General features: G+C 42.6%; 1 protein-coding gene across 3 annotated transcripts in view; it reads right to left on the reverse strand.

The window, feature by feature from the left end:
* Positions 1-15,178, reverse strand: part of znf385c (zinc finger protein 385C) — a 187,634-nt gene that overhangs the window by 10,447 nt on the left and 162,009 nt on the right. For all 3 annotated transcript variants that reach the window (XM_033645708.2, XM_033645707.2, XM_033645709.2), the window contains 2 exons: positions 14,487-14,597; positions 6,374-6,599 (listed from right to left, as the gene is read on the reverse strand). In XM_033645708.2, coding sequence (XP_033501599.1) covers positions 6,374-6,599; positions 14,487-14,597 — 337 coding nt within the window. The remainder of the gene's footprint in view (positions 1-6,373; positions 6,600-14,486; positions 14,598-15,178) is intronic.

Raw genomic sequence — 15,178 nt, forward strand, 5'->3', positions numbered from 1 at the left:
AAATATAGAGTCGACTGAATTAATCTCCAAATAACCATTTCTCCTTTAATACAATATTGGAGCCAACATTAAGAGAGCATTTCAAGTGTTTGCTTTGTAGCATTTTCTGATATAGTCGGCCTTTGTTTTAAACCATGTGGAACAGACTAGATTAGTGTTGGTTTGGGTGTGTAAATGCCATCAGCCTCCTTCCTCCCGCCTTCCTCTGCTCTTGCTCCTTCCCTCTCCCTCACTATTCAAATATCAAGTGGACCCAGAGTCTCAGTCAATATAAACAAACCCATCGACTGCCGGGCCCGGCCGATAAGTCACTGGAGTTCCATTACACATCTCCCCTTCACCCCATTGCCCTCCCGAGGGAGTCACACACTTCACCCCAGAGCACTGTGCGCTACGCTTGCTGAATATCTCCATTTCATTTAGTGCACTTTCCCTCCACACACACACTCACACTCACAATCCTTCTCTATGCAACTCTGCTCCATTGATTTTCCCTTTTACGTCTCAGAGTAAATTCATCATTGGAGATAAGGGTCTTCCTCTCTCATTCCTGCTAAAGAAAAAGAACCTATATAGGAGCAAGATTAGACAGTCCCCTAGCTGTAATGAGAGTGACCCCTGAGGGATTTGAGCTCCTCTGAAAGACAGGGCCACCTGAGAAGTCTCTGGAGGGGAGTGATATTGATCAATGGATTTAGCAGGAACCTTACAGAGGAGGACATGGAGGCTGGTGGGAATCAAAGCCTTCGAAAATCCAAAGACTCAGATCCTGAAGGACCTCATTCAGCAAGGAATCATTTCAGCTGTCCCTGCTGAGCTTAAGGTTCCCAAACTTTAACAGCCAAAAAAATCCTCTGTTAATCTTCTCCTCTTACATTAAAAGTAATGCTGAGGTGATTAGTCCATTAATCAAGCAGTCAACAGGAAATGTTGATAATCATTTCAGTCATTTATCAAGCTAAAGAGCCAAACAGGACCACTCTGATGGTTCTTTACTGAAAGATAAAGGAAAGGAGATTAGTCATTATTAAAAAAAAAATCATTAGTGTTTTTATTTTTATCTAACTGTTTTGTAACTAACTTGTGCTGGTTCTAAAAATGCCTCTCCATATATGTAGATTCAACTGCTGTGCCCGAGCTGCCCAGTGCCTTCAAAACACATTAACAAGTACTCGAATTAACTACAATAATTATGCTAATGTTGTCTTAACTTCAACCGTATTCTTCAAACAAAACGGCAGCAACAACAAAAAAAACTGGAAAATTGCACTCAGTAGGGTGCAGATCTCTGCCAGGCGTCCACCCGAGCTGATTGCAGCCACTCTAGACACTTGCTGCCGATGCGCTGCAGTGCGTTACAGAAGTGTTCCAGAGCAGATTGGGTTTACCTGCAGGCACTGTATGTGAAATATAGATAAGATGTCATTATGAGGATGAAAGCAGACAAAACTAGAAATACCACTTTGCGGTTGTATGCCTCTGCAAACCACTCAAGTTGTACTTACAGTTTACCTCCATGTCTGTGAAAACATGGATGCTCCACACACATCTTCCCCCCATCAGCACAGAAGATCTTTACAATCAGCACAGTTTCAAGGTGGGCACCACAGATTAGAGTCACCAATCCAGTATCTGACCAAAGGTCTCCCCCTCTGTTCCTGAGTTATGGCGCTGTGCGATGGCCATAAAGTGTTTTTGCAGAACATTATGATGTCACAGTTAAGTAGAGCTTTAACATTTTGGATATAAAATATCATCACATCATTGTTATATCCTATGAGACATTTGTGTGAAATTTTGTGATAACTACCACATGAATTCTTAAGTTATGGCCAAAAACATGTTTTGTGAGGTCACAGTCACCTTGACCTTTGACCACCAAATTCTAATCAGTTCATTTTTGAGTCCAAGTGGACGTTCTAACCAAATTTGAGGAAACTCCCTCAAGGCCTTCTTGAGATATCGTGTTCACAAGAATGAGAAACATGCAAGGTCACAGTGACCTTGACATCTGACCACCGAATTCTAATCAGTTCATTGTTGAACACAAATATCAAGCAAAAATGATCATATCAACAAAATTTGTAAGTCTACCAAATCAGGCATGCAAAACACTAAATGAAACACTTGCAGTGTGGTAGTACACCATGCGGCAGATGGATGAAGAAGGCAAAAATATGGCCTGTAACAGACTAGGTAAGGCTTGTTGTATTTAGCCAAGCTGATTGCAGAAACTTACAGCCCTACAGGGCGGCAGTCAATGATGGTATAAAACAGTCAACAACTGTGAAACATCACAACCATGAGATCCCTGAACATACAGTCAGTCACTGGTTTCAGTCTTGATGGGAATCTTTGAAAAGAGCTGTTTTTTGGTCAAAAATCCAGTGTACTGAGACTGTTGTGCCCGCCTCCCTAAAAAAAAGTCTTGTCTGTCCATTTGTTTGTTGTCCTACTTGCTCTCTGCCCATCTAGATGATGAGAGAAGCTGCCACCAACATTGGCAAACTGTCAGACCAAAGGCCAGCATATTGGCAGTGTCAGCAGGGCCTCTGTGGAGTAGAACTACACCGCAGCAAATTATGGATATCTGGATCAATGTTTTGCAGGCAATCATCAGTTTTCTTTAACATGAAAAAAATTCAATGTGTGTTTAACAGTCCAATTAAATCTGACAGGCTTTTAGAGTGTAAACACATCTGAAGAGATCTCAATTCAGCAGATTGATCTGTTGAGAACTTTAACCACCGCCAAACAGCAAATGAATATGAATATCGGACTCATTATGCACACATGCACATACAGAACATCGAGCACTCAGTTTAGCAGGCGAGCGCTGATCCGAGGCAGCCTCAGAATATAAACAACTTCCCTTGCTTTAAATCATCATTACTGCAGTGACAGACAGAGTCCCTGCAAAGACAGTTTCAACAGTGGAGTCAGTCAAAGCAGAGGGTGACTGATGCTTGTCACGAATGATGCTGGCCCTCTGTCTCTGGGCGCCGGCCTGCTGTTCTCTCACTTGCTCACTCGCTTTGTGCTCACTTGCTCCTTTGTAACCCAACTAACACTGGGCAAGAGGCTGGGTTCACCCCAGCAGGTCCTCAGACTATCACAGGGCTGACACACAGAGACAGACAATCATTCACACTCACATTCAAACCTACAGGCAATTTAGAGTCACCAATTAACCTTTCCCACATGTCTTTGCTGTTGGAGGAAGCCAGAGAACCCTGAGAAAACCCACACTAACCTGGGGGGGACATGCAAACCCCATACAGAAGGGCCCCCGTACGGTATATCAATAAAGGCTTATAAGACGTGTCCATTGGTGTAGAGATTGTGTTGATATTTGAGCAGGTTCAAGCTAAGGCAGGCATTTTTATTTTGACATCATTGTGCTAGCTCATGACGGGAGACTTTGCCAATCGCAGGTCATTTCAGAGAGAGGACATTCCCACTGGCTGTTCTACAAATGCAGACACGCATGCATGTCCCAGATGGGGAAATCCTAATGCAGTTGCGGAGAATTCTACAGAGAAAGTTGCTATTACAGCATTGGCAACAACTGCCTACACTGCAAACAACCCAAAAACTGAAGCTGTAAAACAGTTTGAGAATAACAAAATAAAACAATATCGATTCAGCGTTTCAGACATGGAAAGCAATTGTTGCTAATAGTTTAGTCCTCTGCTAACTGGAGCCAAAGGCTCATTGTCGCAGCTTCAAGTTCATGTTTACGTAATGTTAGCTAGAGCCTCAAATAACAGCGCATCTTCCACCTCACTCCCGTGACAACACATCACCTTGCCAGGATGAGAGCAGCAGCTGCCCTAGAGACTGACCCCTAGTTAGCAGCTGCAGCAATGTGAATCCAGCCAGCACAAACCCCAGCTATGGTGATCAATTCACCTTGACTCCCTGATTAGCAAACTTTCTGTTGCTGCTGTTACATAAGTCAGACCAGGCACTGCCACTGGCCACCAGCCCGCTGTGACAACCGGCGCTGGCTGAATTTGAGCCGCTACAGCTGCTGACAGAGGGTTCTTCTCTGAAGCTGCTGCCCATTCCCCTCCCTGTGAAGAAGTTTACAGCTGCATGGAGCAAGGCGGAGACTGTGGGGTGGCAAGCTAGTTAAGTCTTGTTTCATTTGTGGTCTGATAAACAGAGAGAAAACATGGGGCAAATAAAAAACAAGATGAAATATCAATGTATTGGAAACACTAGGTTTCAGTACAGGCAGGTGTATATGCCTGTGGTCATCTGAGGGGCTTAGGACTGAGATGGGGAAGGAGAAGCTTCAGGAGGAGGGTGTATTTTCACATTCGACTGTTATTTGCCTTTTCCAGAAAACTGCCCACCCAAGCTTTATGGTCTTGCAATTCTGTCTGGCTTCTGTCATAGTGCGATTAAATTTATATAAGTGTTCTGCTATTTCTCTTAACTGTTTGTGACAAGGCCTAAATCTTAATTACCAAGTACATTCCACTGTGGAGCTTGAAAAAAAAGCAATTGAAAAACGATTTGTAATCCATCATTTGTTTTGGTGCACTGTATAGAAAGTGCACTTTGAACTCCATCCAGCAACTCACAGTCAAAAGGTGGTATATGAATGTCAGCGGCCTCCTGCGTCTAAATGTCCATTGGTAGATATTTTAATGGAGCTGACGAGGCTGACCTTGTGGGTCTAGAGTCTGTTTATTCTGAGCCAGACAGAGTGCTCAGAGGGACAGCCGACAGGTGTGTTATTGGTTCCTGATGGCAGACAATGTGGGCATTACCCTCAGACAGCTCTGCACCAGCCTTCAGTTTCATGGCAGACGTAACTCATTTCATAGAGTGTTAATTTGGAGCGCTATTCCATTACAGGTTGGCATTGTGGTGCATGCCACCACTGGCTCGCACTGCTGCATTTCAATTTCACATTAGGCCAATCACACAGTTGGGCTTATTAAAGAGTGTTCCTCCTCACAAAATTGCCTTGGAACTGTAAAATTATTCACAGCATAAAAACTAGCTATGACTTATCTACTTTCTGTCTCCTCTGACCCCCCCACCTCCCTCCATGCTCTCTCTCTTCCTCTCCCCCCTTCATTCATTTCATCTTATCTTTCATTTTCCACTCATCATCTCGTTTCGTCTCCACTGCTGCTTCCCTCTTTCAGAGCTCTCCTTTGCAACAGCGGAATATTAAAATGAGATTTGATGAGAGTGTTATCAGGCTCCCAGTCTTTTGTCCACTTTCTCCTTTCTGAAGGAGACTCTTAGCGCTCAAGGCGAAAAAGTGTGCGTGTGTGTGTATCCACGTGCACATAAGCATGTCTATGAGGGGGTGGGGGGATAAAGTACAAACTGTCCCCCTCTCCTCGCGGCACCTTCATATCTCTTCTCTGATATTCCATCTAGCATCCAAGCGCATTTTGAAATTCTCCTCAGATAGCGATCTTCTGCGAGGCACGGGAGGATGAAGCAGGAGAGAGAAGCAGAAGAGAGGGAGGGAAAACTGCTCTCCACTCCCATCACCTTGGGTGGATAAATGAAATGTGTGGACCCAGACGAGTGCAACATGAGAAGGTAATGGGCTCACTCTGCAGTCAAAATGGCATCAGAGAAAAAGTTACAGCCATGCCGAGTGGAAAAGTCAACATTCTGCTGAAAGAAAACCAACGTACTCCTCTTTCTTTAACAAAACTTAAAATGCCTATATTTACTCCACCAAAGTGAAACATTTGAACTGTTGGTAAAAGATAAGTGCCTTTTATTTCATTCAACTTTATTTTCCATTTGACAGCCCCTCAACTGAAAACTCTCACCACTATGTTGCTCCCTCTTAACTCAGCCAGCAATGTGTGTCGTTTCTTTTCATGCTGCACAAATGCACCAATTCTGGTCCTACATCTACCCTCTCTATCGAACCGAGATAGATAGGACCGAGCAGGGGAGTCAAGCAGTGGAAATTAAGAGGCAAAGGGGGTAAAAACGACCCTGGTGAGGCTTCGATCGACCTCAGCCGGTCCCTTTATTTACACAGCATCTCTTGCTCCCAGACATCCCACAATCCCAGTCCACCATCCATCACAAGGCACAGGGACAGAGGGCCAGGTCAGAGAGGTTTTAGTGGGTAGAGCGTGGGTTGAATTTGCTGAGGTTTGAATGCACAGAAACACAGAGGGGATGAGGTGTACAGAAGCTGTAATCTCAAAGTGTAACACAATGGAGCAGAGGGAAAGAGGTAAGGGACGGAAGAAGTTGAGGATGGAAGCTGTCAAAGAGAGGAGGATTGGTGGAGGGGGTTTAGAAAGGTGAAATGGAGCAGAGGGGGGAACAAAAGCGCGATAGAGCAATCATCAAGGGATGCCCTCAGTTTACATACTTGTTCCCTCCACTAAGCTTGTATCCATGAGCGCAGGAAGAGCTGCCTCAGATGTAGATGTCTTGCTCCTGTCCCGATCTCGTTCCCGGTCTCTGTCTCTGTCTCTGTCTCTCTCCCTTCCTGAGGACGAGGCCTCCCCAGCTCGTCGCTGCCTGTTCTTCTGGGCCTCCATGGCTTTGAGCTTCCGGGCGTGCTTGTGGCCCTTATAGTGGGCCTCTGCTTGGTTCTGCAGGAAAAATGAGAGAAAACCAGGTTAGGAAGAAAAAGCAGAAAGGAGTATTTGACTCAATGCATTATCTACTGGAGAGACTAAAGCCCACGTGCAATAAATTTTAAAATGCACACCTGAATATTCGCTCTCTCGCGGGCATACACAGACTGCAAGGATGGGAGTCTGTTTCCACCTGATAACAGCACCGGCACATTGGGAGGCCAGAGGTATAATTGCATGTGTAATATGCAACAAGAGAGAGGATCCCATCTCCACAACTACCCTATTAATGTGCACTGTGAGAGTCAGCCTCTGCAAATCCGAGACACGTGGCAACGCACACACACACACACACACACACACACACACACACACACACACACACACATACACATCCAAGCACTCACGAAGCACACAAATGCACAAATACAAATCAGACGTAGAACACATTCTGACTGACTACGATGCAGCAATAAACACATTCACACACATTTCCCTCCGGGTGGAGTGAGATTTACCTTCACATTTTTATCATTCTCACGGCCCTGTTCAATCCATGAACAAAGCTCCTGTTGTCAGAGCAAGCGTGGATACATAGGAATAGCAGAGAAATCAATACAGAGATCACTCATTAAAAGCTAAAACAACCTCCGGGGATCAGTTCTCATCAGCTCCTGGCCTGGATAGGACACAGTTATAGCGGGGGAAAGAGAAGAACTAGAGCCTGGCTAAATGAGGAGTTTTGTTTTGATTAAATCCAAAGTGTGGAAAGCTTAAATGTCCCTGAATAACACAAATTATTGAGAATACTAAGTAATATGGACACTTTCATACCCTCAATATGTAAGAGATAAATGGATTAAGGATGACAGATTAAGTATAAAATAGACATTTTTTCCGAAGGGTGTATGTTTTGACATGTGAAGCAAAGCAAGTCTTTCCTTCAAGACTGCAATGCTTCCTTCCAAGCTCTCACCCAGTTTTACCTCCTCACGAAATAAATCATGCAAATCCTCAGGGACCAAACAAGTTCAGTAAAGAGGCTGGACTTTATTTTGAAGGATTACTAAGTACACGCAGAAATGATTTAAATACCTTTTCAGTGGGAGCAAAATGTGAATTTCTCTGACTACCTGAGTGTCAACAATACATTAAGACTTGTAAGCAAGAAATAAGATGCTTTGCGCTGTGTTAGCACACAGGTCTAAGGTTACAGGCACACATACATACACCACCAGTGACATCTATTAGCTCTATGTAAACACCAGCAGTCTAGAGATGGAGTTAAGCATGTACACTCCACATTAGCGAGCCTAATGGTGTGATATAGTGGAAGCCTATGAATAATGTGGCTGTCAAAGCATCTGTAAAAACAACTCCAAGACTTCAGCGCATCGTGTGACTGATCTGCCGTGAAAAGGCTTCGGAGATTAGCGTGATGTGACGAATTTAGCCAGCGCCTTCTCCGCCACCAGTCTCTCCGTCCAATTGAGTCTCAGTGGAGGCAGAGGGACAAGGTGTGAAATGAGCTTTGGTTTTCACATCACCATGCCGGCCAGCCGGATACAGTACTCTTCTTAGGGATCCTTCATTGTCCGGTGATTAGGCAATCCTATGGCTAAAAGTAGATGTCGGACTGTATCTGGTGCACAAACATATGTTTAGTGGGTGGTGAACATGAACCCTCATTGCTCTAAAATGGCGCTGAGTTCTCTCTCCAAGTAATGACTTACTTGTAGCAAAAATAAAAACAAAGGCATAAAAATAAAGTGGATTTGCCAGTTGGTTTGCTCAATTCAGCAATCACTGAGCAGCCTGTTTTGATGGGGAGGTGCATGTGTCTCCTCAAGTCACTAACATGTAGGATGTTGGTAAAAAATATTGCTTTTATTAAATTTACAAGTCACATGTGTCTTTGTGATGCTTTCACTGCACTGTGCTATGAATACATGTAGCCTAATAATATTAGATTATGTTATCATCACAACATAGAGAATGAAACGTGATGAACGAGAGGAAAGACATCAAATGAAAATGTGCAGGTACATGAGTAGAGGACAAACTGAAAACTCTGCTTACACACACAAGCATGCACACACACTCCCTCCAATACTCTCACCAAATAGTCCTTCAACTGTTTTACAATGATTCAACACCACTGTACTTGGATTATAGACACCAAAAATACCATCATACTGCAAAAACGTAGCCTATTATTCTAGAGACCCAAGTCCTCCAATAATAGACACTAGGTTCCAGTCATTTTAGATGATAATTATTTTCCATACACACTGCATATGTATCAAAAGGGCAAGAAGTTTTCAATGAGCTTTAACAAACTGGGAAACCAGTAACCTGGGCTGGAGAGTAACATATTTAAAATACAAAATATGAGTAACTGTATTCTGTTACAGTTATATCGTTTAAGTTGGTGGTATTCTGACAAAAGTTACTGTCTTCTAAAATAGATTACTTGGGGGGATTAATTTCTTTTTGTTTTATTTGTTTCAACACCGTGTCCTCACTGAATGCCACAGGAGCAAGCTCCGTTTGATTGCATTGTTTTATATTGGAATTTTCTAAGTGACTCGGAGCGAAGCAGGGCTGCTGTTTTGAACTGACCTTTTGTCAGAACCTGTTTCTATTCATTCACATCACTCGCTTTGAAAGCCCCACAATGGACAGAGAATGGCTGATTTGTGAAGTTGAAATGAGGAGTTATCCTCTCATTTAACTACAAAAACCTAAGTAAGGGGGCAGCTGGGTGTAGGGAGATCACCAGTGAGCTGAAAGTCTCTGGTAAATGACCGTTGCTAATAACAACCAACCAGCTGCTGGCTATATTATATGTAATTTTCAGTAAATATCACAATATAAAACATATGTTTTCTGTTTAAAAAGTACAAAAGTAGAATGATAGCAAGTACTTGCACATGTTTTAAGTGGTTACATCTCCAGTCAAGCACACAGCTGATAGTAGTCTACATGGTTTGTTTACGTGATGTAACGGAAGTGCATTTTTAAAAGATTCAGTGAGAACAGAGATAACGATATTTGCTTTTAGGACATGGAGTAAATTTCAAATGAGGCACACATTTCCTATAAACAGATAAAAAAGTGTGTGAAGTGCACCTACCAAATGGCAATGGCATAGGAAATGAACAGCGAGGACACTGCCAGCAATGTGGTTTTGGCATGAAAATATAAGACCCAGACAAATGAGCTCCGTAAGATGATTCTGAAGTATTTAGAATGCATTACTGAGGTTGAGTAATCTAATGGAATACATCAGAAATTACATTTTAGGGCATTTAGTCAGCAATCTGTAGTGGAATACATTTTAAAAGTAATTCTCCAAAAGCTGCCGATAACAACATTCAAACAACCTCTAGTCTTCCTCAATAGCCAATGACTCAGTAGCCCTCCCATCTCCTTGACCAGTGATTAAAATAAACAAAAATACGAGAAACACAACAGAAATATCTGATGAGCCACATTAGTATGCATAATGCTATAATAGTAATACTCCCTAAAACATTTTATATCCTTTTTCTGGACTGAACAGGTCTTCTTAGTCACAGCAGAAAGGCCCAAGGACAACCAGGTGTTCCTCTAATGTGACTTTAAAGGAATAGTTTGCCATTTTGGGGTAATATGCTTATTTGATTTTTTTGCAGAGTTAGATGAAAAAAAAAAAAATCAATGTCTCTCATGTCCGTATGGTAATTATAAAGCAACCGCCAGCAGCTGCTTAGCTTATCTTAGCACAAGGGCCATGTCATTTGCCCAGAGAATTCACCAGTGTTTTTGTTGCTGCTGTTTGCATTCCTCCTGATGCATATTAAAAAAATTACACAACAGGAATATTCAGTGTTTTTGTTTTGTTTTTCTTGTGTAGCATAAAGGGAATAAACCTGCATTTTGTTGTGCAGCTCTGTGCTGTACAATGACAATGAATGAACTTTGAACTTGAAAGAGGGGTAAAACTGCCCTCCTAACAGCACCTCACTTATCTAATTTACACATAATAGCTCATTATTTAATCTGTACAAACAATGAAATGTAAAAATGAGGGGGCATAGTATCATCCTGAACTCTGCACTCGTTGCCTGGCAACCTCATAGCAACGACAAGAAGGCTTGAGTGATTTCTTTATTTCATACGTTCACAACTTCCTGATATTACACCAGGATACAGAGACAGATCGCAACGTGTCATACTCTGAAAACCACACCCACCAGAGTAATAAGCAATAAGCAACCGAGGGCTGAAACACTTACAAAATGCCTGTGGCTAGCGAAATACAGTAGATTTCGGGACATCAAATGATTATTTTAGCACCTTATGGCCCCGTGTCCACCAAAGCTTTTTTCAGCAGCTGTAAAAGTCCCTCAGGAAACACCCACCTACGAGATTTTGAGAGCTCTTTGGCAGCACAGCATTTTTTCAGCTGAGATGCATTGGTTGTGTCTCAATGCTGATGTCGTTGTTGCTGTTCAGTACTTGTACATGTAAGATGGGACAGTTGGTACCTAGGCAGCTATTTCTCCCTCCTCCACTGTGATTGAACAGCTTTGATAGCGACGAGTGCAGTGTCCAGTGTGCAAAGATTATTTAAACAAGCAGTGCTCCCATTGCAAAAAAAAATACATTGGCACAGGATAAAACGTTTTGGTGGACATTGCCCCAAAGTGTACCAGAGTGGACAATATTGACCATCTCAGTGTTGTTGGTCTCAGTGTCTCCTCTCCTCACCTTGCATATCTTGGAGAAATTATCCCACTGAGTGACAGAGTGACATACTTTGATATTTCCAACAACCTGATCGAAATACCAGGAAATATAGCCATTTAACCCAACAAAGATCAAAACCAGGCCTCTTGTTGCTAAATTAGCTTTAATCTCTACAGTTGGTCTGGCCAATTTTGCAATATGCTCACTTCCTGTAGGCAGGGTCTCAGATTTCCCTTATCTTCCTGCAGATGCCTCATGTCTTACCGCTTAAAAGTTCAGTTTTTATTTGCTTCAGCAGCTTGTTAAAACTTATTCACAGATTCTGTACCCTGTTGGTAGTGCATCCCACCACACAACAGCTATTAGGCATTTTTCTATTGTTTGCTAGCAGATGTAGTCTTCCTCTCCACTGGGGGCGGGACTTTAATGTGCTCTGTCTCTATACTGTATATGACCGTAATGGTATAAAAAATACCAGAGATGTGTTGAGCGGGGAGGTGGCTAACCTATGTTCTGCAAACTCATATGTCAAGAAAGTAAATACTTTTACACCTATTTGACTCTTTCACCTATAGAAAAATACAACTGCACACCTACTGAATTCAGGTTTCTCAGTTTAACCGAACTAAAACTAATGTTGGCTTAATTGCCCTTTTATCCCATCATAGACACACTTCATTCAGACTCGACAGAGAAACAAAAATAAAACTCAAAATAAAGATAACAAAATAAAATTCATCGAAACTGTCTTAGTTGGTCTTTCCATTGTTCCAACAATCACCAACTCTGTTTTGGTTGAAATAAACCCTTAACTGCAGAGTGAGATGTGAAAACATGCTGTTTACACTAGCTATTCTCTCTGCTGTCCTTTAACGTCTCCCCACCATTCACAGTCGCCATCTTTCTCAGCTCAGCTGCCTGTTTCATCAGAGGACACTGACCTCTGGTGGCACATGTTGAACACTACACAACAATACATTGCTTCAATACAGAAAGAAGAGCATCCCTATTTTTGATGGTATTGAAAATTATAGTTGGCATTTTTAAATACCCTGGTACACTGTAACACTGTGATTCTGCCCAAGCCTAATGACAAGACTCCAGTAAGTTACTCTGCTTGAAAAATTAAATAGTTTGGCACACACCCCTTTGTAAAACCAATTTAGTTTAAAGGTGCAGTGAGGATGAAATGCTGATGGTGTCATCAGGGCACAGATAGGCCACTGCAATTTCAGGCCTAGGACCTCTTAGCTGAAATAGAGAAGGAGCAGCTACCCCCTACTGCATACATTGTAAAAACTGAGCTGCACTTGAGACAATTCTGTGATTATTTTCAGGTCTTCCAGTTTGCACTTGCCTGTTGCTGCTATTTCAGCAACATCTGTAGCATGGCTAGGAGCGTTAGCCTAACCCACAGCACTTTCACCGTTGGTTTCTGAGGTGGACGGTCTCTTGCTCGAAAAGTGGCTCACAAGAATGTCCTTGCAATAGTTCATTCATTCATTCTCCATAACCGTTTATCCTATTAGGGGTCGCAGGAGGGACTGGAGCCTGTCCCAGCCAACATTGGGTGAGAGGTGGGGTACACCCTGGAAATGTCGCCAGACTATCACAGGGCTGACACATAGAGATAGACGCCCATTCACGCTCACACCTACAGCCAAGAGAACATGCATACTCCGCACAGCTGGAGGGCTCCCTCATCCCTCTAGCTGTGAGGCGACAGTGCTAACCAATGCACCATCATGCTGCCTCTTGCAACAGTTATACAGCTAATTAAGATACATATTACTGTTTACACACACAAAAGTATGTTGAACAACAGTACACATATTGAGTACGTAGTGCATTGTATGCGATTTCGCATGCAGCTGAAGTGTAGTTAGCATCGCGCTCTTTTACACCTGTAACCACACCCAACAGTGACATCACTGTGCACTGACACACGCCGGAGTATGCCTCTACATCACTGCAGCCAGGTGACAGGTTCAACCACTGGAGGTCAGCACAGACAAGATCCTCAGCCAGTATTAAGAGCTCTTTAAGGTCAATTTGTGCTTTACTGAGCAGCAGAGAGAGCTCCCTTATTTCTCCTTTGAGCATTATGCATAAGGATAACTTGGTATAATATGTGAGGAAACTCTGAGGAGGGTACACGGAAGTGTAAGGAAAGTATTCATGCTCTCAGAGAGACAGATAAAGCTACAGTCAGACCTGACACTCCTCTTTAAGTCAGTGTGCAGAGGCAGGGAATGGGATTTGCTCTAGTGTGTGAGGAGCACGTCTGAGTCTCCTCTCCTCCCTCAGCTCCCTGTCTCCTGTGCCTCAGCCCTTCTTTGAAGATGGAGTCCAAAAAAAGTGTGTGCTGCTGCTGCTGTGTGTGTGTGTGTGTGTGTGTGTGTGTGTGTGTGTGTGTGTTTTACTGTGCCCAGACATGAGATGTCTTAAGGCTTTCTGGACTATTATCTATTTGTTTATGTGAATATGCATGAAATGTCATGGGATGTTTGCCTGTGTGTGTATGTGTGTGTGCTCTCGTGCGCACGTTTCCAGGCGTACAGTATGTGTGTGTGCGTTTTTGTGTACGTGTGCCTGGGGTGGCGAGGATGGGAGAAATGGAACGAGGAGCCGAGAATGCTGCTTCCTGCTGGGGCTGCTGATTGTTTCTGGTCTTTGCTGATAAACGACAGCTCTCCCTGCTGTCTAATCCCTCATACCAAAACAACAGGCAGACACACACATACAGATTTCACTGAAAGGAAAACTGAACAAACTTTTATATACACATAACTAGAAAAAACTTTAACTTTTACATAAATTTGCAGAAAGGGCTCCTCTTACAGTTTTTGTTTAGCATACAGACACAAACAGACACACATTTGCTTATTCATACACACACACAGTGTACACAAACACAGTCAGTGGGGATGATAAGGGCTTAGGTAATTGAGGGACGGCCATATTTTCAAAAAACAACATTCAAGCAGATAACAGAAGCACAAAACAAAGAGATAATATTCTCTAAGGCTATACTCCTTTTCCGTATAGATTGCTTTTATGCTGTAAATCACATATTCTTGCATGCAGTGTCTTTTCCTTTTATCATCCCACAACCTTTTTATATTTCAAATAAAGAGCAAGGCATAAAGCCACTAAAACACTGCTTACCGTTGAGTTAAAGCGCAGGTGGCAAATGTTGCAGGAGATAATCTGTTTCTTTTTGAGGGGCTGCGGGACTCCAAATGTGTGGTTGATCACTGCCTTCTGGACAGGGTCCATCTGAGAGACAGGAGGGAAACACCAGTGCAAACAACATTAGTTCTACAAGATTTAATTTTCCCAAATGAGACATGTTTGCGCAGCAGAACAACTCAGAGGTGAGGATGTTCCCAAGCGAGCCAAGATTCAATCTACAGTGTGGCCATACTTTTATTAAGTGTCCTCTAATACATCAGGGGACGGCGGAACATCACATCCAAATATGTCCAGCAGCCAAAGCAGAATGTAATGGGGAAATAATTTCAGTTATTATAGTGATATAATGATAAATGGTGTCACTTCCTCTGAATTAATTAAAAGGCATCGTTCATGATTCAACATTTGGCACCGATGTAGAGAACTATATTGAAAATATGGACAGCCAATTCCTTGTTAGAGGTGAAAGCTATAGCTAAAATTAATACAGTCTAATACAGCAGCTAATAAATTCACCTTCATGAAGGTTATTATGTTCAGATTTTGTTTAAACTGCTTTTGGAAGGTGCTGATTTAACGGAATGATTGTTTTGGAGGCTGCAGCTACAAGAGGTCATAAAAAACAATATGCTGGTCACATGTTAATCATTGATTACAGACAACAA

This window comes from Epinephelus lanceolatus, chromosome 18 (assembly GCF_041903045.1).
Source record: "Epinephelus lanceolatus isolate andai-2023 chromosome 18, ASM4190304v1, whole genome shotgun sequence".
Taxonomy (NCBI): Eukaryota; Metazoa; Chordata; class Actinopteri; order Perciformes; family Serranidae; genus Epinephelus; species Epinephelus lanceolatus.